At 46.2% G+C, this 26337-nt stretch overlaps 3 protein-coding genes across 3 annotated transcripts; all 3 read right to left on the bottom strand.

Moving 5' to 3' along the window:
- Positions 1 to 262: 262 nt before the first annotated feature.
- Positions 263 to 13202, bottom strand: LOC147229952 (non-homologous end joining factor IFFO1-like). The gene is made up of 9 exons (XM_086155732.1): positions 12070 to 13202; positions 9120 to 9180; positions 7336 to 7431; positions 6658 to 6798; positions 6384 to 6574; positions 6186 to 6312; positions 5908 to 5997; positions 4024 to 4154; positions 263 to 2555 (listed from the first exon to the last, which is right to left on the bottom strand). The coding sequence occupies exons 1-9, from the start codon at positions 12921 to 12923 to the stop codon at positions 2444 to 2446; spliced, it is 1803 nt and encodes a 600-aa protein (XP_086011858.1). The 5' UTR covers positions 12924 to 13202; the 3' UTR covers positions 263 to 2443.
- A 2632-nt stretch (positions 13203 to 15834) lies between these two features.
- On the bottom strand, positions 15835 to 19744 carry gapdh (glyceraldehyde-3-phosphate dehydrogenase). The gene is made up of 12 exons (XM_086155731.1): positions 19601 to 19744; positions 19335 to 19379; positions 18363 to 18462; positions 18188 to 18294; positions 18017 to 18107; positions 17819 to 17934; positions 17474 to 17555; positions 17205 to 17356; positions 16749 to 16827; positions 16417 to 16500; positions 16234 to 16331; positions 15835 to 16145 (listed from the first exon to the last, which is right to left on the bottom strand). The coding sequence occupies exons 2-12, from the start codon at positions 19355 to 19357 to the stop codon at positions 16076 to 16078; spliced, it is 1002 nt and encodes a 333-aa protein (XP_086011857.1). The 5' UTR covers positions 19358 to 19379; positions 19601 to 19744; the 3' UTR covers positions 15835 to 16075.
- Positions 19745 to 22993: 3249 nt separating this feature from the next.
- Positions 22994 to 24998, bottom strand: nppcl (natriuretic peptide C-like). The gene is made up of 3 exons (XM_086155951.1): positions 24857 to 24998; positions 23672 to 23833; positions 22994 to 23552 (listed from the first exon to the last, which is right to left on the bottom strand). The coding sequence occupies exons 2-3, from the start codon at positions 23768 to 23770 to the stop codon at positions 23223 to 23225; spliced, it is 429 nt and encodes a 142-aa protein (XP_086012077.1). The 5' UTR covers positions 23771 to 23833; positions 24857 to 24998; the 3' UTR covers positions 22994 to 23222.
- Between the last annotated feature and the right edge of the window lie 1339 nt (positions 24999 to 26337).

Genomic DNA, 26337 nt, shown 5'->3' with positions numbered 1-26337 from the left:
AATGAATTTCAGGAAATACAACGCAACAGTGATGTCCAATCGCGGCGGACTTGTCCAGTTGCCAGGCAACCTGCCTCTTCCAAGCGAATTGCGAGTTATTTTCTGTCGCAGCTTTTTATGATATAAGCATTATTACATAATTTAATTGTGTGTAGTGTTTCAATCCTAAAATGTGTTATAAAGCTTAATCCACATAGTAAAACTATAATGGCCCCCACAGTTGGTTATCATGACGACAGTAAGGGTCAAACAGTAGGGCTTCTCCTGTGCATCTTTTATTATTGTTCAAACTTCAGCATGAAAACACACACACTCACTCACACTCACACACACGACTGCTGTCACGCCATGCCTCGGTGATGGTATTTTGAGATGAAGGATTCCTATTAACTCAACCCAAGATGTGCAAAAACACACAAACGTGCACATGCACGCACACACACACACACACCTGACTGACCTACTCCAGCAGTTTCTAGAGGCAGTATAAATTTACTCCTTCCTTCCTGCTGCAGTCTTTACTCAGACATACACGCACACACACACACACACACACACACACACACACACACTCATATGTTGATATACTTGCAGCTGAATTTTTTTATACATCCTATCTAAGCCTTCACAACATTATTTTCAGAGGCGCTGTCTCCTCCCCGAGACAAAAAAAAGCACACTTTTTAGAGGTTACACATCCTGACCTTTTTAGATAAAAGTACTGAAACTGTTGCGTCTATACTCTTTGCAGTGCTGTTTCCCGAAATGAGCTGTCGACCTTCTGCATTTTTTTTTTTTGAGGTTGTTTTTTTCCTTTTAAATGAGGTTTTTCCAGATAAGCGTTTCGACATCTCAGGGGCCTCTACACTTGTTTTTTTTTTTTTTTGGGCTTGAAGCGTTTTTTGCATTCCGCGCTGAATTTCCTTGCAGTGATTTATTAACTTTAATTTAAATATTTCAAATACATTTCACCTTGCAACCTGAAGTCTCCCTGACAGACCAACGGAGGTGTTCATTTAAACACAGCAGGGTTTCCCACAGTCCAGTTTAGTGTCAGTTAGCTCCTTTAAAATAATTAAAATAATTTAAAAAAAACCACACGCACACATACAAACACACTGTGTGTAAAAACAAAAATACAGGTGATTTGTTTTTATGCCGCACGTGTCAATATACCGATGACGTCCTGGGTGTTTATCAACGGGTCTGAAGTGACTGCAGTGGTCGAAGTGTTTATTTTGGTGGTGAGTTTTGTTGAAAAGAGGAGGTAAAGTCTCAGACTCCCTCACCCTCCCATCCCCCCCGATGAGTCACGTGGAAACTCCCATTTTGTATTTACAGATGTGTTATTACACACGTGCTGATTGTATCGCTGCTGTTAGGAGGCTCAAAAGTAGCTTGGTTGTATTTACATCCTTCACCGCTTCGGTTGCCGTCATCAACACGCTTTTTTTTTTTTTTTCACGCCCACGGTACTTTGGCACTGAAAAGAGGGAGGAGAAATACGCTGTTATGATCGGAAGCCTACGTTTCCACGTGGCATCTTGAAAAGGTCAGATGATCAATTAATACATTAAATAAATAATGATATTAATTGATTAAATATCAATGTCAAGGGCGCTATGACCTTCAAGGTGATGTTTTGCAGAGAGGCCCCCAAACTGCTTGGAGGTGACTTTCTCTGTCACCATGCCATCCCTTCTATCCAATCAGGAGCGAGCGTTGTGTCACTACTCTGTATCTCCAGTTTGCGAGATGATTTACAACCCGGGGCTGCGGCTTCGCCTCCTCCAGTGCTGAATCTGCAGCTGTCAGGTGGTAAAAATGCTGAGTCGTGATATACAAGCGTAAACATCACCCAAAGAGCCGATCGAACCAAAGGACTGACAACGCCCTGCTTCCTATTTGAGGCGCAAGTGACAACGTGACGAAGATGAATGCAAAGACGACCAGACACACCTACAAGGTTGTCCGTGTTCTCCTGCCTGGGTTTCTCTCACCGTCCAAAAAACGTTTGTGTTGAAGACTGATTGTCCTGATGTGCGAATGAGACAGTGAATGGTTGGACGTCTCCAGATGTGATTCACAGGTGGCCCGTCCATGTTAAACCCCGCCTCCTCTCGCCCCAGAGTCGGCCAGGATTGGCTCTGGCCTTCCTCCACCTTGGCAGATACTGACTCAATAAATTAAACGCATTCAACCCATAGCAAAAGACAAGAGTTATAAAAGAACTACAATCCCTAGAATCCATTACCAACTGACAGGACTTGCTTTTTTTTTGTTGTTGTTTTTTTAAATTTTGTGGCCCCTCATTGGCCAACAGGCTCTGTGGAACGCCGGCTCAGAGGCTGTCCCGGGCGGGAACATGGGTGTCGTTGGGGTTCAGGTGCACAGGTGCCGTGCAGTGGTTTGGCGCGACGCAGGTCCCGCCACCGCCCTCCTGTCAGGACTTGCCAGCGCCCGAGGAGGATGAGGAGGAGGAAGGCGGGGAGGCGGAGCTCCTGTCGCTCTCCCTCTGGTCGCCGTCCTCGCTGGCGGGTGGCGCTGCAGAGCCGCTGTAGGAGACACACGGGAGGTTAGACAGAACAATTGATGATGGAGAAACAATGAACAGGTCTGATTTGGGCAAGAAGGAAGTGGAGGGTTGTTCTTATGGTTACACAATGTAAACAAATGACTGGACTTCCAGGCCTACCTAGCCTTCCACTGCTAACATCTAGTTTAGCCCTCTGCTTCGTGAATAGAGATAAAAATTATCCAAAAATGTCGTCAGATGCTAATAAACAGCAAATTGCCAATGTGAGGTTCTCAATATTCTAAGCAACAAGAGAGTCGGAAGCGGGTCTTTCCATTGGTCGAGATTCTCAGACACTTGAGTCTTCATCGATCTGGGTCTACACACAAATGGTTGGCACCATACTTGTAGCCCCATGGCTAAGCCACTTGGGGACACTTCCCCCTTCTGTGTGCATGTGCCATCATCCTTGCAGTCACTCCTGCTCATTTTCTGATTTTGTCTTGCTTTTATCAATCTTCTAAAATTTGGTTCTACAACTCTTGTTCATCAACCCAGTTAAGCTGTTCCCTCTCCTAAGATGCTCATTGAAAAGGTTTTTGCCTTCACTCTGCCAGGCACTTCATCCACATGGGCACTATGATTCTACAAGATCGCCTAGAAGATCTGTAGAAGAACATACCAGGGTTGCAGAGGAAAGGAAAAGCAGTGGAGGAGAGAAACATGGAAGAGACAACAGAGGGTTACAGAGAAAAGGTGATGTGAAAAGTGTCCCCATTGCCCATGGAGGGTGCTGGCTAATAAGGACACTGGTTAACAAGATGGAAGAGCTAACAGCATTAGCCAGGAGCCAGGCGTAGTACCAGGAGTGCAGTCTCAAGTGCTTTACAGAGACATGGCAGCACCACTGATTTCCCAAGTACAATGTCTCCATCGATGGCTTCTGTCTGGGCCAACAGAGACGGGACCAGGAAGCGGTAAGTGAGAAGGGTAGGGGCTGGCCACTCTAGTCAACAACAAGCGGTGCAATCCTACTCACATAGCTATCAAAGATCGTATATGTAGCCTGGAAAATGAACTGTTAACTGTTGGTCTCCCTCCGCATTATTGGCCACAGACGCAACACCTGAGTGCCTTCATTGCTACCTCGGGTAACTTTAGTCATGTCACCATAGAAAAAACACTGCCCAATTTCATTCAGTATATGAGCTGTCCCATCAGGACGGGGAGAGGACCATGGAGTTGCTGTACGCTAACAAGAAGGATGCATTCCGCTCCTCTCCCCACCCCTCCCCCCATTAGGCTGGTGCACCTTAGCCCCTTTTACGTGCCTCTGCTGAAGAGCCAGCCTGGAGTACCCATACTTTATTGATCCCTTCATGGATCAATAAAATATTCTGATTCTGATGTATCAGGGAGGATTGTCTGACTTTCCAAGGTCGTCGCCCTGGTGGTCACGCTGCCATATTGGTTCCAAAAGGGTCACTGGGGATGGGATGGGGTGGTACCTGTCTCCCGTCTGGGTGATGAGCCTCCTGCAGGTCTCCATCTGGACATCCAGGCCTCTCTTCATGGAGCACATCTCCATGTACTCATGAAGGTGGCGGTTCATGTCGCTCTTGGCCGTAGCGAGTTCCAGCTGAATGGGGAGTTAGCAGAACGTTAATCTGAAACCAGGTTGCAGCGATAGGACAAGAAGTGAAGATATACCGGGTAAAACCCAAAGGTCTAGTCATTAGACACTGGCCAGTCAATCGTCCCTTTCACGATTATTCAACTTTCCTCATACTTGGACACTACACATCGTATTCTATGCCCCTTGCCTCTGTACTCTACTTTGGTGCCTGCTGCCAGCTGCCTTGACAAATAACAGCCATCGGCGTAGAACCAACCGTGAGTCTTCCTGGTCCCGACGGCAAGTACGCAAGATTCAAAAGATTCTCGCAAAAAATAAATTTTGGTAGACAGACTGGCAACCAGCTGCGGCACTGTCCCCATCTGAGGACTTCAGGACTTCTTAGCTAATGCTGAAATGGTAATATTAGCATCAACCCATCACCCCTGAGTGAGGCATGTTATCAATTCCAGTGATACCACCTGTAGCCAATCCCAGGCGACACTGGGGTGAGAGGCGGGGCTAAAGCAGGTAGACATCAGACAGTTCACACCTTTGGCTAATTCAGTCTCCCATATACCTGCTGGCTGTTTTTTTCTTGGCCAGAACATGGAACCTGGGGAGAACATGGGTCAGAACCAGGAACGTTTTTAGCCCTTGACTATGATGACCACTTGTGGTAAACTGTCATCTCACACCTGCTCACATCTAAAGACGAGATTTGCGGCTGCAGCCTAGTCTCAGAATGAGATTTTACAAAGGCTGTGAATCTTACAAGGTTGCTATTTACAAGAGTGCAACTAGATTCTTTCAGCAAATTGTTTCCAACTGTGCAATATTTTCAGCGGGAATTTGCAGAGCTTCCGCTATTTCAGCCTACTGCTTTTCCTTCTCCACTCGTTCGTGATTCGTTGGAGTCAACATCGTACAAACCAGGCAGTTCTGCCCACAGTTCCACCATCCACTCATCTTTCTGGACGCTCCATACTGATTTGAATGTCATTCGTCCCCATTTATCCATACTAGAAACAAATACCACCTCTGCCGCCGATACCGCTCGGGCGATTGTTTGTCTACCGAATTTCCTGTTTCTGTTTTTTCTTATAGCACATATATTAGTTTTTGATCATGTGATGTCATCATAAAGACTGAAAGACAGCTCAGATGACCATCTAATAATGAACGTTTGAGAGGACGGGCATGCACTGCGACTCCGGTAAGACTCTTAAAATATCCTTCCGACTTTCAGTTTTGAAAATTGTAAAGTGCGAGCACAGAATTAGGCAAAAAAGGTAGTTCTCCAATTGGCTGAACTTCATCTGGCACCTGGACTTGTATGCTTAACTGAAGTCATATGTCCTCCCTATTCCCCCATACGTTGAAAGTTGCTTGGAGGGAGCCGGCACTACTGTGTCCTTATGTGGGACAACTCTCAAATGCAGGAAACGCTTCAAATTGTCTTCCATGACTCCCTTTTTGTGAAAAGCGATCGAAATTAATCAACACCTGTAAATAAAACTCCATTCTCATGTCCGTAGTGTTTCTGTTCAGACCGAGCATGACCAGCAAAGACAGCGCTCTTTTTACGAGATCCCTCAAAACTTTGTCTTTTTTTCACCAACCCACTTTGCAAGAAATTGTTTAAAATAAATTTGAAGCCAAAATTTTTATAATTTAAAATTGTTTAAAATAAATCATATGTCCATATATATTTGTGTTTTTTCCTTTTTTTTTAATAAAAAAATTAGATGCCTTGGGGGAGACCGGGGGTCCTAACCTCAATCTGGTCAATGGTCTCCTGGTACTCCTTCTCCCGGGATTTGAAGAGGCACTCCGTGTCGCTGATCACCTTCTCCAGACAGTCCTCCTGGGGGAATATGGGGGATGTACATGCACATCAGCTCACATCTTAGAGTGTGTGTGTATGTGTCCATGTAACTCAGTTTTGCTGTCAGAGTGGAGGTCAGACGACCCGGTGGAACACCGCCCACCCTCCAACCCCAACCCTGGCAGCGGCCAATCAGATACTTGGCCGGTGCTGGAGGCTCCGCCTACCTCTCCCGGCGGGTGGGCGGGGTCCGGCGGAAGAGTGCATCCTGGGAAATCCTCCCACAGCAGCAGCGTCTCCTCCGTCTCCTCCCACGCCAGGCTGTCGCAGTCGTCCTCAAACTCGCATTCCCGCCTGAAAACAGCAGAGGGGGAGTGAGCGTAACACACACACACATACACATCACACCACCAGTGGCCACTCACAGCTGGTTCAGCATCCGCTGCATTTCCTCGTTGAGCTGATTGGCTGATGGGGCGCCGTGTTGGTCATTGTCGTCCTTTGGCGGTACCGCGTCACTCTCCGATGTGCTGGCAGGTTCCTCAGCGTCGCTGCCATTGACAGACAGTGGGGTCGGGCGCCGACGGCAGGCCAACGGCGCCTGGTTGTTGGGAACCTGCCGGGGTGGGACGGGCGTCAAACATAGGAAGAACCGCCGTCACAGGGCCAGGATTCACCTGTCAACAATGGCGCCCTCACCTGGTACATCTGAATGACGCCCTCGCAGTTCCTCTGCTGGGCGACGTCGCAGAGGCGCGCTGTAATGTCTATGCGGCGGCAGATGTCCATGTCCACCTTCATGGCCTTCTCCTGGATCTTGGTGTCCAGATCCGTCAGGTCCTGTGCGCAGAGCAAAAAAAGTGTAATAACTATGTAATAATATATATGTATATATTACATTGTAATAACATAGCACCTACCATTTTATAACATTTTAACAAATACAGAAGAGGCTGAATGTCTCACCGGCTGGACATCCATTTCTCATAAACCAATTTGTTTTGATGTTATTTCTCACTAAATGGCGTTAACGGCCACAGTAATAAAGCGGTTATAAATGTTCGTTGCTCAGACGCGGTGATTTGGTCGAATGCAGGCTGCGCTGCAGATTGGACAGCGACAAAAAATGTCAAATGTAAGATCGAGGCTCATGACGACGGAAACAACGAAATGCTAACAAGCAAATGGGTTAATAGCAGATTAATAGATGTGTTATAACACAGGCAAGGAGTGATTAGCCGCCACTCGGTAGATTTTAGTTCCTGGCGTTCGGGAAATCACTCGATTTGTCGCAAAAACATGGCAAGGAGCGCAAGACAATGACAGCCTTTTGGAGGAGGAGAGGGAAGAAGAAGAGGAGAAGATGCTGCTGCTCACATTGCTCATGAGGCCTTTGAATAGGACCAGCTCCGCCTTCAGCTGTTGGACCCGCACAGCCAGCTCATCCTGACAGCCTTCACTCTCCTGCAGGTCCTGCGTGCACGTGCACACGCAAACACACACACACACACACACACAAATGCACAAATAAGCAGATAGACAACTGCATATGTGCACATATGAGCACACACACACACACAGACTAATCATGTGCATACGTCAGACACACACACCCAGTCATCCAAACATGCACACACACACAGAAAGACAAACACAGACACACAGATACGCACATGTGCACATACAAAGACACACAAAAAATAAACACACAAAGTGAAGCAAACACACACAAACAGAGAAAGAAGAAAGACTAACGCAGTGACAATAGATACACACACATACATACAAAGACCCAAAAAACACAAACATGCACACACACACACACAAATACAAAAACAGGAACAAACACACACAGAGACAAACAAATCTACAAACAAATTTATACATGTAAAAATGTGCGCGCATACAAACATACACACAGACAAAGGTAAGCACATACACGCATGTAAACAACATGCACACACAATCACACACACACACACACACACACACACACACACACACACACACACACACAGAAAGACAAACACAGACACACAAAAACAGAAAAACATACAAAACAAAAAACAAAAAACAAAAACACACACACAAACACACACACCGACAGACAAACAAAAACACACCGACAGACAAACAAAAACACACAACAGGCGGATAAACATGAATGCATACATACACACATGCTCGTGCATACAAACACACAAGCGCATACAGGCACCGAACATGCACACACACAGAGTAAGACAAACATAGACATACAAAAATACTCAAAAACACACACAAACATAGACACACACACACATACATGCATACAAACACAACACTGATACAAACGCAGACGCACATAAATACACATACGTTCATGCATACAAGGACTAACAAATGCACACAGAAGGACAAACGCAAACATTCACACACATGCATATAAACATATAAGCAAACAAATGCATACATACAGACGCATACAGTCACACAACACAGGATACACCAATGCCACCAAACACACATATGCAAATACACAAGCAAACATACAAACACACACACACTCTTTACTGGAACTGGAAGTCTCAAACCACTCAAAGATTGTAAATCCGCAGTAAAGACGACCTGATGGGACCTTAAACGTCCTACTGTTTATTTATTCATGTGTGAGACGAGACGCCGTACCCACTCCCGCACGCACACCACACACACTAACACACATACACCGATGCACAAAAGCACGCACACACATGTAGGGTCATCACATGCGACCTGAGGCTCCTACTGCCCAGCCTCTTCTGCCCCTTTGTGATTTTTTTTTTTTACACAAATAAAACAATTCATGACATCAGGTGACCAAATACACACACACACACACACAGTCAACTTGACCGCTGTCACTTTTGAGGTATAGCCAATGGATGGTCTTAGTATTGCTGATGGACCCAGACAGCTTCCTGTCGGTCAGTGGCTTGCGGCGGCGAGGGGAAGGGGGCGGGGTTTGGACGCTGAAACCCGACATGTCGATTTTAAAATGCAGGCGAACACACACCGTCAGTCAAGCTGATGCTGTTATAGTTGTTGTTAATGAGCCAAACCGCTGACGCATCTCCATCTCGCACACATACACACACACACATACACACACGGGCATGCGCTCCCACATGCACGCCTACTACCTCCTGCAGGTCAGCGATCTTCTGCTCCAGATCCATCCTCATGGTGTATTCCTCCTCCCATCTAGGAAACAGCAGCAACAGTCACTCAGGTGCCATCAGAGATCAATATAATGCATTAGAAATAACAATATTAATAATAATATGGGTGACATTACTATTGCTTTGATAATTATTGTTATTATTAATTATCATTATTAGTAGTAATATTATTAAATCATAGTAATACTGATAATTATTGTTGCTGTTATGTTAATCATTTTAATAGTTATCATTTTTATAAAGAAAATCAAGTCATGATGATAATTTAATTACACAGTAACATTATAGGTATGGATATTATAACTTTATAACTATGGTCATATAAATACTATATCTTTATAATGACAATAATAATCAGTAAGTGGCATGACAGACAATCTGACAAAAAAGAAATTAGAAATGAATCTACAAAAGAATTGTGTGTTAATCCTCAACATCTACAAGAACGTTTTTCTTTAAAGTACCCCCCCAAAAAATGACGGCAATGAAAAATCTACAAAAAGTTACAACATAAAATCCACAAGCAAAGATTGACCAATGGGGAAAAAAAATGCTGACACATTTTCAAATTAAAATAATATTACATTACAATTAAAATCCATCAGATATTATATAAAATTACAAATATATTACAAAATATTACAAAAATTACTTCATTAAAACGATAACTTCTGCACAACCTTTGCGCTTTGCCACCAGGGGGGACCAGCTGGACAACAACTCTGGCTTACGGTGACGGAAAATGCCCACGTGACAGCTGGACGAACTGATTTGCCCTGGAGATCACTGGCTTACGAATCTCAAGAGCAAGTCATTTAAGTACGTGCACATGAATATGTGTGTGTGTGTGTGTGTGTGTGCGTGGGTGTAAAATCTGCTCCAAATGTGGGGATGCATGAGACCTGCAAGGATTCCGAAAACGCACGGAATGTAGAAACGAATCCTGCAGGGAGTCAGAAAACACACCGCCCCCCCCCCTCAACCCCGGCTAACCAGCCCCTCCTACACACACCCCCACCCACACACACCCACACACACACCCTCATCCAGCTGCAGGCAGCACTTGCTGCATTGCAGATACAGCGAAGGGTGCAGGGCGGGGGGAGGACAAGGGGGAGGAGAGGCATGGGGGGGGGCACTTTACCCGGTCTTTATGACAGAATCTGGATATTGCTGAAATGCAATTAATTTTAAAAATATGAATGTTATTATGTATATGCATATATTACAAAATACTTGGTGTTATTTTGTGGTGGGGGCAATAAGCTTGCTTGTGGGAGGGGGGATGAAGGCAGAATGAGTCATCAGAGACTAAGAATCTGGATTCTGGGAAGGGGAAAAAAAAAAAGTGGTATGGCAGAGCCCCGTGACGATGTGAAAATTCTGGGATGGCGTGATCCTCACAGGAGCCAAGTGTCCTGACAAACTGCTGTGTCATTTGGTTCAGCAAGTCAGGGGTTAAATTGTGACATAGGGCTTTTAAAGGAGCTTGGGGTTGGAGCAAAGGGGTCGGAACGGTGCCGAATCGCTTGAGCTGAGACGCCGATTCTTGCGAGGTGCAGCTTCTTGTTTTGTCCGGCGACGCACTCACACCTTTCTAAAATGTGCATTTTTTTGGACGGAGTTCATTGCCGCCAACCGAAAGGGCAACGACGTCAGATATCGCACACCTGTGGTGCAAAGGCACGTGTTTGGCCTTGGTTCGGTCGATGGCGACACACACACACACACCACCCTCCTCCGATCACAAAGAGCCCACTGTGCTGCCTTTACGACACGCACGGCTGAACACTTGGACAGAAAAGTGCACGAGGCCCACGAGGCACGCGATCATCGGCTGACCCGTGTCCTTCATTTCTTTGGGGGATCGAAGGTCACGGACGAGGACCAGCTCCCTTTTGGGCGTTGGGGGAGAAAGACACAGAATCAGACGGAAGGAACAGGAACCCCCTTCACCAACTGACTCGTTGGTCCAATAAATACACAGTTCATTCATCAATGCAGAGCGTGATTTGGGAGGATTTTCCCAAAACTGATTCATATTATAAATAAAACATTGAGGAACAGAAAAAAATAGGTGTCAATGTTTTATGTGGAGATGCGTTAAAAAGATCATAAATTCCAGTCAGTCAATCAAGCCATGCTGTCAGCTGTTTGTACATTTTGTGTGTGTGTATGTGTGTGTGTGTGTGTGTGTGTGTGTGTGTGGCAGGGGGCTTGGTGATGGCATCATCACTGTTACCCACTAAAAAGTCAACCTGGATTTTCCCCTGATTATTTCTGTCCTGCTAATTCGGATCACGTGACTGACGGGAACTCATGCCCTTCATTCTTTATATTTAGACCGTCTGTGAGTGTGCATGTGTGTGTGTGTGTGTACGTGCTGGTGCGTGTATAGCGGCAGCTGATGCCTCTAGGTCACACAGGTGGTCAAGGAAGGTTCTGGTTCAGACAGCTGATTCTGCAGTGCGTGCTCGTGAGTGTGGGTGTATGTGTGTGAGGACAGACAAAAAAAGGGTGTGTGTGACCTGTTTGTCCATTAGATTCACCAAGAATTCTGCACTGGATGAAAAAACAGCCTCTTTGTACACAGTTCTATTAGTAGTTGAACATTTGTTTATGTTTGCATTCGCTTTTGCTCTTTGTATCATTTTCTTGGCTAGTCGGTAACTTCTACCACATTTCGGAACAATTTCTCTGCTTTTTAAGCGGGCGCGTCTATTAGAAGTATTAAGGTCATTTGTTTTGTTTTGCTTCCGGGTTTTTTTTCCACTCTTTTACTGTCCAATCAGCATCATCAAATCAAGCACGCGAACAAACAACAAAAAAAAAAACCAATTCAAATAAATGGGGTTCGAATGACCTTCTTCCGGTTCGGAACTGGCGTTTCCGGTAAAATGGCGGCCGTTACCTGCGCTTGTACTCGTCCCGCTCCCGCTTCACCTTGGCCAGCACGTTGTAGAGGGCCCGTATCTCGGGGGTCAGGGTGTCTATCTGGACCCCGACCCCGTCCGGGTGGACCCAGGACACCCCGGGACTCGTCAGCCGCTCCCCGCCGCCGACCCTTCCGCGGCCGTGGCTGTAGGACCAGATTGTCCCCGGGAGGAGGCGCGGGGGTCCCGCGGGACCCCTGCAGCCGGGGGGGTCCGCGCCGGGGGAGGCCTGGCTGACGGTGACGGCGGGGGTCCCGGAGGAAGGTGGGGGCGCCCCGGTGAACAGCGTGGTGGGCCTCCGGGCGGAATTGTTGGTGTTGTGGAAGGACAGGTACCCGGGTCGCGGGGGCCCCGGTTGGCCCGTCTGAACGCCGGCCTCCTGCGTGTGCGCGCCGGCCCGCAGCGCCTGCTGCAGCTGCTTCTCCAGCACCTTGTTCCGCCGCTCCAGTTCGTGCACTTTTGCCAGGAAGCACCGGAAACGGAGGTTGAGCGTCTTGAGCACGCTGATGTTGGAGCCCAGGTCGTTGCGCAGCGCCATGGCGCCGGGGGCCCCGTGGGGCCCAGCGTAGTGCCGGAGGAACGGTGGCGGCGGCGGTGGCGGGGCCGCACCCGACGCATGCTCCGGATCCTCACCGTGCAGGGGGGATGCAGCGTCCGGGTCCCCGAGAACGAAATCCGGCTCCGGGAGCGGGAGCGGGAGGAGGCCCGAAGGCGAGTCCGGGTGACCGGGGCTCTGCGGCGGGAGGTCCGCGTGCGCGTGCATGTGTGCGTGCCCCCCCAGCAGTGGATTCATGCCTCGGTAGGGGAAGGGGAAGCGCTGCAGATCGGGCATGAAAACGGACGTGGATGGGGGAAGGGGGGCAGCGGACCGGGATTACTTCTAACGGGAAAACCGGGGGATTATGCAACCGCCTCCGGTTTTAGACACGGTCTTAGCGGAGGATCCAAATAAAACGCGTCTTTACCGTAAACGCGTCTCCAAGTCTTCTCCTTTCTCCTTCTTTTTTTGGAGGGAGCGGGGGGAATAAACGCCGATCCCGGTGGTGAACAAAAAAAGGCGTCCGGTTCTCGTTGCGTCTCTCTCCGCCTGTGACCGGGAGGCTGCGGCAGGTGCTGCCCGCTACCGTAAAGACGCGACTAGATGCGCCGTGCGTCTTGCAGCAGAGGCGGTGCGAGAGGCCGTCCGGGTCCCGGGGGGCGCATCATTTACCATCAATGGACTGGAGACCATTTGTTGTCCGGACGTGTAAATTGTTTTATGCAGACAAAATGATTGCAATTTTTGCAACAGCTAACTCAAAAATGTACGTTTGTCTTGTCAAAACAATGTAGCGGTACAACTTGTATGTGTTACGTGAAGAGATAAACAAAGATGTTCCCTTGAGCTGCAGAAGCCAGTAGGAAGGTACAGTGGGGCAAAAGAGTATTAAGTCTGCCACCAATTGTGCAAGTTTTCCCACTTAAAAAGATGAGAGGCCTGCAATTTTTATCAGAAGTACACTTCAACTATGAGAGACAGAGTGAGGGGTAAGAATCTAGGAAATCCCATTTTTTAAGAATTTATTTGCAAATGATGGTGGAAAATAAGTATTTGGTCAAGAACAAAAGTTAATCTCAATACTTTGTTATTTACTGTCTGTTGGCACTGATAAAGGTCAAACATTTTCTGTAAGTCTTCAAAAGGTTTTCACACACTGTTGCTGGTATTTTGCCCCATTCCTCCATGCAGATCTCCTCTAGAGCAGTGATGTTTTGGGGCTGTCGCCAAGGCGACAAGGACTTTCAATTCCCTCAAAGATTGTCTATGGGGTTGAGATCTGGAGACCGGCTAGGCCACTCCAGGAAAAGCTTCTTACGAAGCCACTCCTTCGTTGCCACGGCGGCGTGTTTGGGATCATTGTCATGCGGAAAGACCCAGCCATGTTTCATCTTCAGCGCCCTTGCAAATGGAAGGTTTTCTCTCAAAATCTCACATACATGGCCCCATTCATTCTTTCATGTACGCGGATCAGTCGTCCTGGTCCCTTTGCAGAGAAACAACCCCAAAGCGTGATGTTTCCACCCCCATGCTTCACAGTAGGTATGGATGCAACTCAGCATCTTCTCCTCCAAACACGACAAGTTGAATTTTTACCAAAAAGTTCTATTTTGGTTTCATCTGACAAGGACATCCTCCCAATCCTCTTCTGGATCATCCAAATACTCTCTAGCAACCTTCAGACGGGCCTAGACATGTACTGGCTTAAGAAGGGGGATACGTCTGGCACTGCAGGATTTGAGTCCCTTGTATGTCTTCCATTTTCTACTAATTGCTCCCACAGTTGATTTCTTCACACCAAGCTGCTTATCTATTGCAGATTCAGTCTTCCCAGCCTGGTGCAGGTCTACAATTTGGTTTCTCCTCGTGGAGTTTGGAGTGTGACTGTGAGGTTGTGGACAGGTGTCTTTTTTTATTCTGATAACCAGTTCAAACAGGTGCCATTAATACAGGTAGCATATGGAGGATGAAGGCGCCTCTTACAAAAGAAGTTACAGGTCTGTGAGAGACACAGAAATCTTGCTTGCTTTGAGATGACCGAATACTTATTTTACCAATTAATTCATTAAAAATCCTACAATGTAATTTCCTGGATTCTGAATATCTCTCATCGTTGAGGTGTACCTATGATGAAAACTACAGGCCTCTCTCATCTTTTAAAGTGGGAGAACTTGCACAATTGATGGCTGACCAAATACATTTTTGCCCCACTGTACATCTAAGATAATTCATGAGTGAAATTATCATGCACAATGTACATGCACAAATGCATTGTCTGTTTTTTGAAGAAAAAAAATCACCTGAGAGTCTATGATAAACTTTATTTATCGAGCACACATTTGGTTCCATTCATTGGCGCATCACTGTAACAGCGTCACCCAGATCGCCCAATGAACAAAATGACCTGTGAATGGTTGTACGTCTCGTGAACGACCAATCAGGGTGAACCTCGCCTGTCACCCAATCACAGTTGGAATAGGTTCCACCTCCCCACGTCCCATTTACCCTGAGAAGAAGTTTAAATTATATATAACAAGAAGTAAAATGTGCAATATCTAAACTATTTTCTAATTTGTAAATGAAAAACACCCTGTGTAGTCACCTATTTATGTGGAAATTAGATCAGAAAGTTTATCTGACATTTTCCATCCCACCATCCAAAAACAGTTGACGGGCTCTGGGGCGACGGTAGGTGTGTATTGTTGGTTGCTTGATTGACAGCTGACTATTGGGGGGGGGGGATATTAATAGAAATTACCATCCTGAAGATACAAAGAGAATCCATGGCTCCCCCTAGTGGACACTTTGTGTCATTACATGGTCCCAAGGTTCCCAGTCATCTGAGACATGCAGAATTCTTGACTTGTCGTTGCAACTGGACTTTCAAGTTTTTTATTTGAAGACATTTCACCCCTCATCCACTTCTCAAGTTCTACTGGCCTATGGGGAGTTTCCAGAGTTATTTGGGAGGGAGAGGTGTGAAGAAATTCATGTCCAGTGTCATTACAACTTCCAAAGAAATTAAATATGGGCAGTTTGATTAACTTTGGATTCTAGATCAAGTTCACTGAGATTTTGAGGATATGGATATAATCTTGATATCAAAGAGAATTTTTCTAAATTAATTCAGACACTGCAATGTGTCACCAAAATAAAAAAAAGCACAAGCATGAAGTTCAACTACAAGAAAGTGTCTGACGACGCGTTGAATCTCACAAACAGAGGACTTTTATTTTTGTTTCTGGGACGACGAACTCACACCTTCACTCGGCAGCGACAGAAACCGAACCGGGACTTTCATATACAAAAAGGAAAAAAAAGTTGGCCGGGTTAAAGACCTCTTGTCGCGTCCAAACTTTTCTCTGTCTTCTAATCCGGGAAGGGGGTGGACTGGCAGAATGGGGTGCGGTCTTGTTCGAGCCCCCCGAAGTCCGAAATGGAGTCCGTTACTCCTTGGTGGCCATGTGAGCCATCAGGTCACACACGCGGTTGCTGTAGCCGAACTCGTTGTCATACCTGGAGGGGGCAGGAGATAATCCAGGGGTGTTGGCGATATAGTTGTATTTTTCTTTCTATGGAATTGGGAAAAAGTAAAGGAACGTACCATGAGACCAACTTGACAAAGTGATCGTTGAGGGCGATGCCGGCACCAGCGTCAAAGATGGAGGAGTGGCAGTCGCCGTTGAAGTCTGTGGACACCACCTAGGGGGCGGAAGAGGATGGCGGGGTTGAGACTGATAAAAGCACACGGACGGTTTCACCCCACCCATGCCCCATCTAGACCGACCTGGTGATCAGTGTAGCCCAAGAAGCCCTTCATAGGTCCTTCTGCCGCCGCCTTCACCGCCGCCTTGATGTCGTCGTATTTGGCCTGAAAAGTGGCGCACGATTAGCCTTGCAATACAATTTCTATCCTGCGGTTTGCAGTAATGAGAAGAAGGGCGCTACATAGCCACAGCATTCTTGAGGACTTTTGTAGTCGCTCCATTCGGTGGCACTTTGCTTATGTATACCAAATTAGTTGTTTTCTTTAAATCAAATTACGATGCTATCCCAGTTAGCATGTAGCAATCGGTAGCCGGACTCGTCAGACAGCAGGTCCCGGGGCCCAATACTCACGGGCTTCTCCAGACGGACGGTCAGGTCGACCACTGACACATTGGGGGTGGGGACACGGAACGCCATGCCGGTCAGTTTGCTGTCACATAGGGTCAAAAATAATAAATCATAATCGTCATCGTGAAACTACAACTTACAGAGCATCTCCTGATCTCCGTAGTGTGTGATTCATCACTACATTTACTACATTGCCCACAATCCTCAGCTATATTCATGCTGAGATAGCATTAAAAACTACAAATGGACTACAAATATGGTGTCCATCATCCAGAATGTAAGAGATTGTTGGCCAAGGAAATAAGCCCATGCTCAAGAGAATGTCACAGGGGGAAGCATCTGGTGTTCTCGTCCAGCCGTTGTTGACATTACATTTTTTTGTTGAGGACAAAAAAACCTGCAAAGGATTGTGGGATTGTAGTTCTTTCATTTTCATCTCCAGCGAAGGGTTCCACCGACCCGTTGAGCTCAGGGATGACTTTCCCGACGGCCTTGGCGGCGCCGGTGGACGCGGGGATGATGTTCTGGCTGGCGCCGCGCCCGTCCCTCCACAGCTTACCGGACGGGCCGTCAACCGTCTTCTGCGTGGCGGTAATGGCGTGCACCGTGCTCTGAGTGGCGAGAACACAAGTTCATGGCATTATGCAGGACTTCATTACCCACAAACCTCTGTTGTGTGATCACTGCCCCCCCCCTCCCCCCCCAAACACACACACACACACACTTACCATCAGGCCCTCAATGATGCCGAACTTGTCATGGATGACTTTGGCCAGCGGCGCCAGGCAGTTGGTGGTGCAGGAGGCGTTGCTGAGGAGAAACACACACGTTCACCACGGCTTTGTGTGTGTGTGTGTGTGTGTGTGTGTGTGTGTGTGTGTATATCAGAGTTTCTGTTTGAAAGTTCTGCACAAATCAGAACCCGAGGTTGGAATCCAAGGACTCAGTAATCAACATGTAAGTAACATATAAGTATGTCGAGTGAACCGAAAGAGAACCCAGGCAGGAGAACATGGATTCGAGAGAACATGGAAAGAACCGAGGGAGGAGAACATGGAGAAATTCGGACTCACCTGACGACCTTGAGGGACTTCTCGTACTTCAGGTGGTTGACGCCCATGACGAACATGGGGGCGTCGGCGCTGGGGGCGGAGATGATTACCCTCTTGGCGCCGCCCTTCAGGTGAGCCTGTGAGAAGAGCCGAGGTCAGTCGAGGTCGTCCAGACACACACACACACACACACACACGCGCACCCACACACACACGCACCGAGGCCTTCTCGATGGTGGTGAAAACGCCGGTGGACTCCACCACATACTGGGCACCGGCATCTCCCCACTTGATGTTGGCGGGGTCCCTCCTGCAGGAGCGAGCAGAAGATCAGTCCAGGTGTCTTATTTTTCAATCAAAGTAGAAAATAGAAATAAATCCTGCGCTCACTCGTGGAAGACGGAGATCTTGTGGCCGTCGATGACCAGCTTGTCGCCCTCGATCTTCACCTCGCCCTTGAAGCGGCCGTGGGTGGAGTCATACTTGAACATGTATACCTGGGCAGATGGAGAAGGTTAAAACATGGCTGTTCTTAAGGGAAGGTTGGGAGGGTGCAGGGTCTCACCATGTACTCCAGGTCGATGAAAGGGTCGTTGATGGCCACAATCTCCACCTTCTTGGAGGTGAAGGCGGCGCGGGTCACCAGGCGCCCGATGCGACCGAATCTGGCAGGGGAGAGGGCGAAGTTTGTCGGTACGGCCACCCGAGGGTACCATGCAAGAGACCATTGCTTGTCAGATATCCTAAAATATCAGCTCTTTTTTTCTCAATTAAAATTAAATTTACATTTAAGATCTCTTTCTCTCTCCCTCTCTCTCACACACACACATACAACTCATGATTGACCTTCCCTTTTATGGCATGATCTTTAACCATACCGCCTTCTCCTCCTCCCCCAGGAAGGAAAGGCCAGAGTTCAGGAGGTGTGTGTGTGTGTGTGTGTGTGTGTGTGTGTGTCCTTTTCCAGGGGTTAAAGTCAAATGTACGTTCCATCGACACAGCCTCTGTTTGGTTATATTTTAAACTGAAGGTCCAAAACCCTTGCACCAACACACTTTGTCCTCTGAAAGTGTGTGTATGTGTGCGTGTGTGTGTGTACACAAAGAGCGCTGATAGTGAGGAACAGACAGCGAGCGTCATAGAGTGTGTTTGTATGTGTGTGTGTGTGTGTGTGTGTGTGTGTGTGTGTCCTATCTTGCAGGCAAGAAAGCAGGAAAACAGTTCTGCGATTAACCTCCTGTTGTTGTAGCGTCATGCAGGGTCAAAGGTCATGGCAACTAGAAGAGTGTTTAGTCATGTCTGTGTGTGAGTGTGTGTGTACACTGAGGTGGTCGGCAGAAACAGGTAGTGTGACTGTCTGTATTTGTGTGTGTGTGTGTGTGTATGTCTCTCTTCTTGCGGCAGAAAAACAATTCTGCAAATGACCCTGCACAGCATGTGGGGCCAAAGGTCACAGCAACTGGAAGAGTGTCAAATCGTGTGAGCATGTGTGTGTGTGTGTGTGTGTGTGTGTGTGTGTGTGTGTGTCCACTCTTACCCGTTAATACCGACTTTAACCATAGTGCCTGTCTTGGTTTGTCCTCTGCAAGGAGACAGAGATAAAAATGGGTTAATTATTGACAAACCCTTTATTGGACTCCAATAATCCCCTATTCCATCAAAGCGCCGCCACAATCCAACCGCCGCTTTACCTGGCAGTTAATAAAAAAACAGCTTTAAATCTTCATATTTTAGTTTGTAGGTGTGTGTGTCCAGAGGACGCAGACCCAACCCCCCCGCCTGGGAAAAGATGTTGCTATTTACCGTTTGTGAGATGCCTCAGTCCGTCCTGCGACTCCAGGTGTGAGTGAGGGGAAGCCGCCACGCGCTCGCGCCTTTTATCGTTAGCCGCAGATTAAGGCTCCGCCCCCTCCTGGCCCCGCCCCCTCACCCTCCTGGCCCCGCCCCCTGGATCTCAAGGTCAAGCTGTGTGACCACAAGCCTCCCAGGATGCAGCAGCTCTAAAACTTTGCGCAACACCGACAGAAAAGTGTTTTCATCGCACCGTTTAGCATTTTTCTTAGATTTAAGGGAATAAAAAGAATAAATACATTTAAAATACAATACAATACAAAAATAAACTTCCAAGCCAATGTCAAACCCTCCCCAACCCCAAGATATCAATCAGATGGTACAGTCTGCCATATATTTCCTTGTGTGGATTTATTTAGGTGTAATTAAATCATCTTGTGTGTCAGTAAATGTAAAAAAAAGGGGGGGGTTAAAGGTCAGATGATCTTTGACCTCTGATTTTGAAACACCCATTTTATTTTGATTAAAAAGGCTTGTTAAAAAGTATTTGTTTAGTGAAAGAACATGGCCGTGGGTCAGTGGGTAGGACTTTATACCGAGGTTTGTGATACCGGGTTCGACCAGGTTCTCCGGTTTCTCCATCTTCCCGTCCCAAACAGAGCCAGCAGGGTCAGCGAGACACTTAAAGGCCCTTGAATATTTCATAGGTGTGAATGGCGGGGTGTCTCTGTGTGATTGACAGGTCTCATGCCGAAGGTTAAGCCCCGCCCCCTCCCGCCCCAGCGACATCCGGGATCGTAGTGCTTCCGTCTCTCAATCGAAACCCCGGGACATGAAACCTGTTAAAATATTAAAAAGGTTATTTTTTTTCCCCTTCTTTGATTCAGATGGGCCTGATTTGTCGGGCAGATCCAAATTTAGAAGATGCTATGTGTGTGTGTGTGTGTGTGCGCGTGTGTGTGAGTGTGTGTGAATCAAGGGGGGGGGGGGGGCGTCGTTAACCTTCTCACCACACACAGATCGTATCTCCGTTCTCCCGCCATGACATTTACCACCCAAAGACCACGACCCTTCACTTTCAGAGGTGTCTCCGCTTTCTCCCCCATCCAGTCCCCCCCCCCCCCCCCCCCCCCGCCCACCCGCCCACCTGGACGCCACGCAGACGCACAGGCACCTCCTCTTTGTTTGGGTTCTGTCGCGCTGAAGATACATAGGATTATTTTCCCCTAAAGGTCAAAGAGATGATGGGGTTTGGGACTGCAAAATAAAATAAAATAAAATAAAATGAAATAAAATAAAACAAAATAAAAAATTAATAATTAAATATATTGTAATTTAAATGTAATTTCTCTTCTTTTCCTCAAAAATTGACTGATAATAGAGAGGCGGGTAATAGCATTCATTCATTAGTTGTACTGCTTTCTGCATTTCATAATAATTAAAACAGTAACAATAAAATAATTGTTATCACAATATTATTATATTTTAGATTTAAATTTTGAAATGTATATTATAAAATGATATTGTTAATAAAAGGCAGGAGGAGTAAGTTAAGATCAGAACTAGCTCTAAGTAAGTTAGTTCTGATCTTAATTTTTTTGGCATTTCATAATTGTTTCATTACAACACCTTTTCCCTCTTTTTTTATTAGTCTTTCTCAGTCCATTGAAAAAACTCGTAAATTCTAACATATTAAACAAATTATAAAATCTATTTTTATTTTACGTCCCCTCTTTCCAGATTTAGGCCTTTTCATTGATTTTTAACTTGATAGCTGTTGGTGACTAAACCAGACAGATAGGAGCTAAATCTTTTTGAAAATAAAAAAAAATATATGAAGAAACCAATAAATGGTATATTTTAAAAAAGGAAATAAGATTTGAGAAACAACTAATACCATGCATGCAGGTGCCCTCCTCACCTGAGGGGCCATTTTATTTTCTGTAGTTCTGTTTTTACAAAATATCCCCTAAATATATAGTGAAAGCTATCTGTTTATTTTTTTTCCAAATAAATCAATCAAATAATAGTGAGTAATAAAACAACAATTTAGTTCTGAAAGGCCCCTGAAGGAAAAGAACGTGAGGGATCCGCTGCTCTTCATCAGCATCATCGTCACCATCATCCCAGGCATGTTTGAGTGCAGGCTAATGTCCATCTCCAGCAACGCTCCATCCTGGCTGCAGGCCCGGCGGCCCGCAGCCAAACCGACCAATCAGGGCTTGCCGCTTCGTGGCCTGAGGTCATGGAGGGGACGGAAAGGTCGGGCTAAGATTAGATGCTGGACAGAGGTGTTTCATCGCATTCTGGGACCAAGACACACGCGCACAGTCAACAGGAAATACCACTAACTTTTAGAATAAAAGTACTGCAGTACTGCGATACAGCAAATACTGAGTCCTTTTGTTATTCAAAGTAAGTGCAGTGCTAATCTGTGTACTTTTTGCAGTATTACTACTTTCTGTTCTGGTCTTTTCAAAATAAAATTTTTCTTCATGATACTGAACTTCTTGTAAGGGTTAGTTCAAGGACGCGCTTCAAGTTGGGACAATTATGTCTTCTGTTCACAGGTCAGGGTTTTTGAGTTGTGGGTTAATGAGTTTAATCCCTAAAATTAGACTGAAATTGACAGTAATCCTTGCGGATTTAGAGGGAAATCAGCAAAATAAATCAAATGTAAAACCAGAAATAAAAGATCTTTGATTTAAAAAAAAAAAAGTCATAAATCACTGATAAAAATGGAAGGGAGTTTGTGTGTATGTGTGTGTGTGTGTGTACTGGATTATGTGTTTTTTCTCCATTTTCACCTGTTGCTTTAACGCATGCAATGCTCACAAAAACCACTAGAGGGCGACAAAGTCAAACTAGAAGGAACACATGCATTGTGAATGTGCGGTGTGTATGTTTTGTATCGCACACATACACACACACGCACACATACACACACACGCACGTACACAAAGGTCTTAAATCATGGGTGAAAAGTTATTGAGTACTAAGTAGTACTTTGATGTACTACACTGAATAAATGAAGTAACATTTATATGTAAACACAATAAAGACGACGTAATACTGTAATAGCATCATTTAAAATGCTAATTGTGATATTAAATTAGTAATTTAACTCTTCACTGTTACTGTAATTAGAAAACTATGTGAGGCAATAATTGCAAAATTAAAACAAGTGCTTTGGTTCCAAAAAATCGGTAATAAAGATGTAATTACATAGTGTTTTTGTTCATAACACAGTTAGAACAAGGTAAACACATGACTTGCCAGAGTCGAGTACCGATGGTGAACCAATTGCGTCCCAGGACCTGCCAGAAGAAGTAGGAGGAGGCCGCTGTTTGACGGACACACACACACACACACACTCACACACACACACACACACTCACGAGGGCGTAAGTCAAATCTGTTTATTCATGCAAATTCATGAGACGACAAACAAAGTTCGACCGTTACATTCCGCGCTGACAGGAAGCAGATTCGACTGAACCCTTTAACGCCCTCCTTCCCGACCCTCGGAGGAAACGACACAGGTTGATTGGGTGGCGTGGGCCGCGAAAGGGTTAATGGGAAGAGCCAATAGGAGGGAACCAGGAAGTGGGCGGGGGTCTCTCGGCTCCTCCCACTAGCAGCCCAGTCCGCTCATGGAGCCGATCCGGTCCAGCTTCAGGCCGAAGCAGCCGCGGTTCCACCCGCGCCGGGAGCGCTCGGGCTCCACCCTCTTCTGATTGGCCAGCGCCCCCCGCAGGAGGCGGAGCCAGGGGGTCTCGGGCGGGATGGCGGCGGCAGCTTCGGACCACTTGGGGAGCTCGGCGGCTTTGACCCCCGTAGACGAGGAGGAGGAAGAGGGGGAGGCGGCGGCGGCGGGCTGCTCCTCTGGCGGGCTGTTTAGCAGGTTCTCAAGGTCATCCAGGGTCAAGAGGTCATTGTAACGTTCTAGGATCTGCTCCATCAGCTGCAGTGGAACACACACACACACACACACACACACACACACACACACACTTGAGTGGACCAGGAGGAGGAGGATGATTCAATCAGGAGAACATCTCATCACGGCCTCCTCCTCCCGACCTGGACGGCGTCCGGGGACGCGTGCAGAGCTCGAGCCTCGGGCGTCTCCAGGGGCGACAGGAGCAACATTGCGGCGCAGAGAAGCACGGGGCAGATCATGGCGGCGAGGCGGTGGCGGGGGAGGAGGGGAGGATACACGGCGAGATGGAGAGAGTCCAAAGTCTCCGGGAAAAAACGTTATAAAAAAATACACAAAAAAAAAAAACAACAAAGATAATAACAGTGTAATAAATCATGTAATATGACATTTTAAACATAATTAACTGAAAGAAATTAAATAATTACTTGATCACTTCAATTCTTCAAAAAAATGGGTTACGTATTATTATTTACATCAATAATAATATTTTTGTATCAGGATCACTTTGTGGATCCTTTTGTTCTTTTAAGGTAAATTAAAACTTGAACGTTGAAAAGAAAAATTAAAGCCAGATATAAATACTTGGGTATTGAAAATCAATTAATTGCCACCGGTAAAAGATATACTGATTTTGCACTAAACATCCAGATTCAGGACGAAAGATTCAGGAGAAAAAAAGTTTAATTTCTTATTGTTTTGTATTTTCAGAACATTTAGAAACTGACTGTAACTTATGGAACTAGTAACATCTTTATTATCAAGTTATTGCGTCACGTATTGCTTGTTCACTTGTCAAACCGAGAAAGAAAAATTCTATACAAATATAAGAATTAAGGAAAAACTGTTTGCTTGCACAGATTAAGAGTTTGCAACAGATAAAAGTAATTTAAAAAAAATTAAAATTCGATGTTTTAAAATTAGCTGATTGATTCATTAAGATCTGACGACGCATAAAAAAAAAACATCTAAGACTGCATCAATGGATTTTTGACGAATAGGGAGGAATAACTAATAGTGTGAATCAATTAGTTATGTGTAATAGATCATTTATTATAATGTCTACAGGTCTGCAGGCAAAATCAAGCTTAATATTTGTACGAAATAGATATGAACAGAATATGAAATATACATTTCAAACCAGAAGTTGCTAATAAATGTCCCTGGCTGCCGAACAAATGACGATTAAAATTTTTCGCGCAATTTTGAAAATATTCCACCAACATCTTGTCGATGCTGCTGAAACCTCCACCAGGGAGTTTTGAAAGGATGAATCCGTCGCCGGCCAAAGGCGTCCGATTGGACGAGTCCGACAAGAGACGGCTCACCTGTTGTGCGTGCTGAGGCTGTGGGTCCTCTGCTCCTACAGACTCTTCATCGCCTCCGACTCTCGGCTTCCTCTCGCTCACCGGCGGCCGCTGAGCGTCCCTATCTCACCGCCAGGCTCCGCCCACCTCACCGCCCCCCCCCACCTTCGCTCTGACGCCACTGAGGAAGAGGAGGAGGAGGAGGAGGGTTCTCTATCCTCCTTGGCAGGGGCTGAATGCCGGGGCATCAGCTGGGACGCGGCGAAGCTTCTCCAAAGCCTCTTCCTCGGGAGGGTGGGGGTCGTCATCGCCGTGGTGACCGCGGACCGAAGCGGTCGCGGCACGAGCTCCAATCGATTACCCGTAAATTGGATCAGCACGATTAAGAAAAACTGCGCTTTGACCCTGAAATAAAAGTCCAGTGAGTCTGTCAGACAAGGGGCGCTCGAGGGAGCTGTTTTTTGGAAAATGAATCCACAGAATTGATGAATTCATACAAATTGAACAGCCAATCCCGGCGCAGACTGAAGCGGGAGGCGGGGTTTACCCGGAATGGGTCGCCTGTCAATCACAGGGCCTACGGACGGACAGTCGGGGGAAGCTTGAAAACATCATAATCATCATAACCCGCCGTGGGCCCGGAGGTCAAAGGTCAGCTGACGACTCATCCCCCCAAGACCTGTCAATCACCGAACGAGGCCTAGCTAGAGGTGGGTTCCTCGGAGGCGATCCGTCTCCTGGTGACCCTCTTCCTCCTCCTCCTCCTTCTCCACCGGCTAAGTTACAGTCTGTCACCTCCATCTGCTCCCTCGACCCCCCGCCGACAAATTACAACAACCAGCCATCTCCAACGGGCCGCCGTCAAAGTTCAGCAGCCTCTGATTATTTCCAGTAAATAAAGCCGTGACAGCCGGTGGGAGGGAGGCTGGGAGGGTGCGCAGAGGCCGAAATCTTGGGGAAAAAAAAAAAAAAACGTTAAAAAATACCAAAACAAAGCATGAAAAAAATGTGTAATAAATCATGTGATGGGATATTTTAAATATATTTAACTGCACACACAAGTCACTTTCATTTTTCTGCAATAGAATGAGTAATATATTATTAATCAATGAAAAGTCGCAGGTTAGATATACTTTTTAATTGATTGATAATCTGATTATCTTTTACCAATTCACCCAACTAAGCCCGAAGGATCTGAAACTTCAAAAAAAAAACATATAATTTATAAGTATTATTATATCTTGTATTTTCAGGACATTTAGTAATAAGTAATAAGATTTTTATTACATCATAGTTATTACATCATACTTGAATTGAATTCTATTGGTTAGCGCTAAAGATCTGAATTTATATTGTTAATAAAGTCCCGACAACCAGGGAGGGAGGGTGTGTGTGTGTGTGAGTGTGTGTGTGTTCAAGGACTATTTTCCAGGACGTTTTCAGCCAAACAACTGAACTCTAACACTCCAACATGCAATTCTGCTGTCTCTATAAATCAATAA

This window comes from Fistularia commersonii, chromosome 11 (assembly GCF_037954325.1).
Source record: "Fistularia commersonii isolate RoL2024-O1a breed Wild chromosome 11, RoL_Fcom_v1.0, whole genome shotgun sequence".
NCBI lineage: Eukaryota > Metazoa > Chordata > Actinopteri > Syngnathiformes > Fistulariidae > Fistularia > Fistularia commersonii.
This window is presented reverse-complemented; position numbering and strand designations above follow the sequence as displayed.

Excerpts from the sequence above, each read along its gene's own strand:
- LOC147229952 (XM_086155732.1), bottom strand. The coding sequence starts at position 12,923 with ATGCCCGATCTGCAGCGCTTCCCCTTCCCCTACCGAGGCATGAATCCA. Across the intron at positions 9,181-12,069 it reads CGGGACGAGTACAAGCGCAG|ATGGGAGGAGGAATACACCA; the intron begins GTAACGGCCGCC and ends GCTGTTTCCTAG. Across the intron at positions 2,556-4,023 it reads ATCACCCAGACGGGAGACAG|CGGCTCTGCAGCGCCACCCG; the intron begins GTACCACCCCAT and ends TGTCTCCTACAG.
- gapdh (XM_086155731.1), bottom strand. The coding sequence starts at position 19,357 with ATGGTTAAAGTCGGTATTAACGG. Across the intron at positions 16,501-16,748 it reads CCGTCCGTCTGGAGAAGCCC|GCCAAATACGACGACATCAA; the intron begins GTGAGTATTGGG and ends GCCACTTTTCAG. Across the intron at positions 16,146-16,233 it reads TTTGTCAAGTTGGTCTCATG|GTATGACAACGAGTTCGGCT; the intron begins GTACGTTCCTTT and ends TGCCCCCTCCAG.
- nppcl (XM_086155951.1), bottom strand. The coding sequence starts at position 23,770 with ATGATCTGCCCCGTGCTTCTCTGCGCCGCAATGTTGCTCCTGTCGCCC. Across the intron at positions 23,553-23,671 it reads CGTCCCCGGACGCCGTCCAG|CTGATGGAGCAGATCCTAGA; the intron begins GTCGGGAGGAGG and ends GTTCCACTGCAG.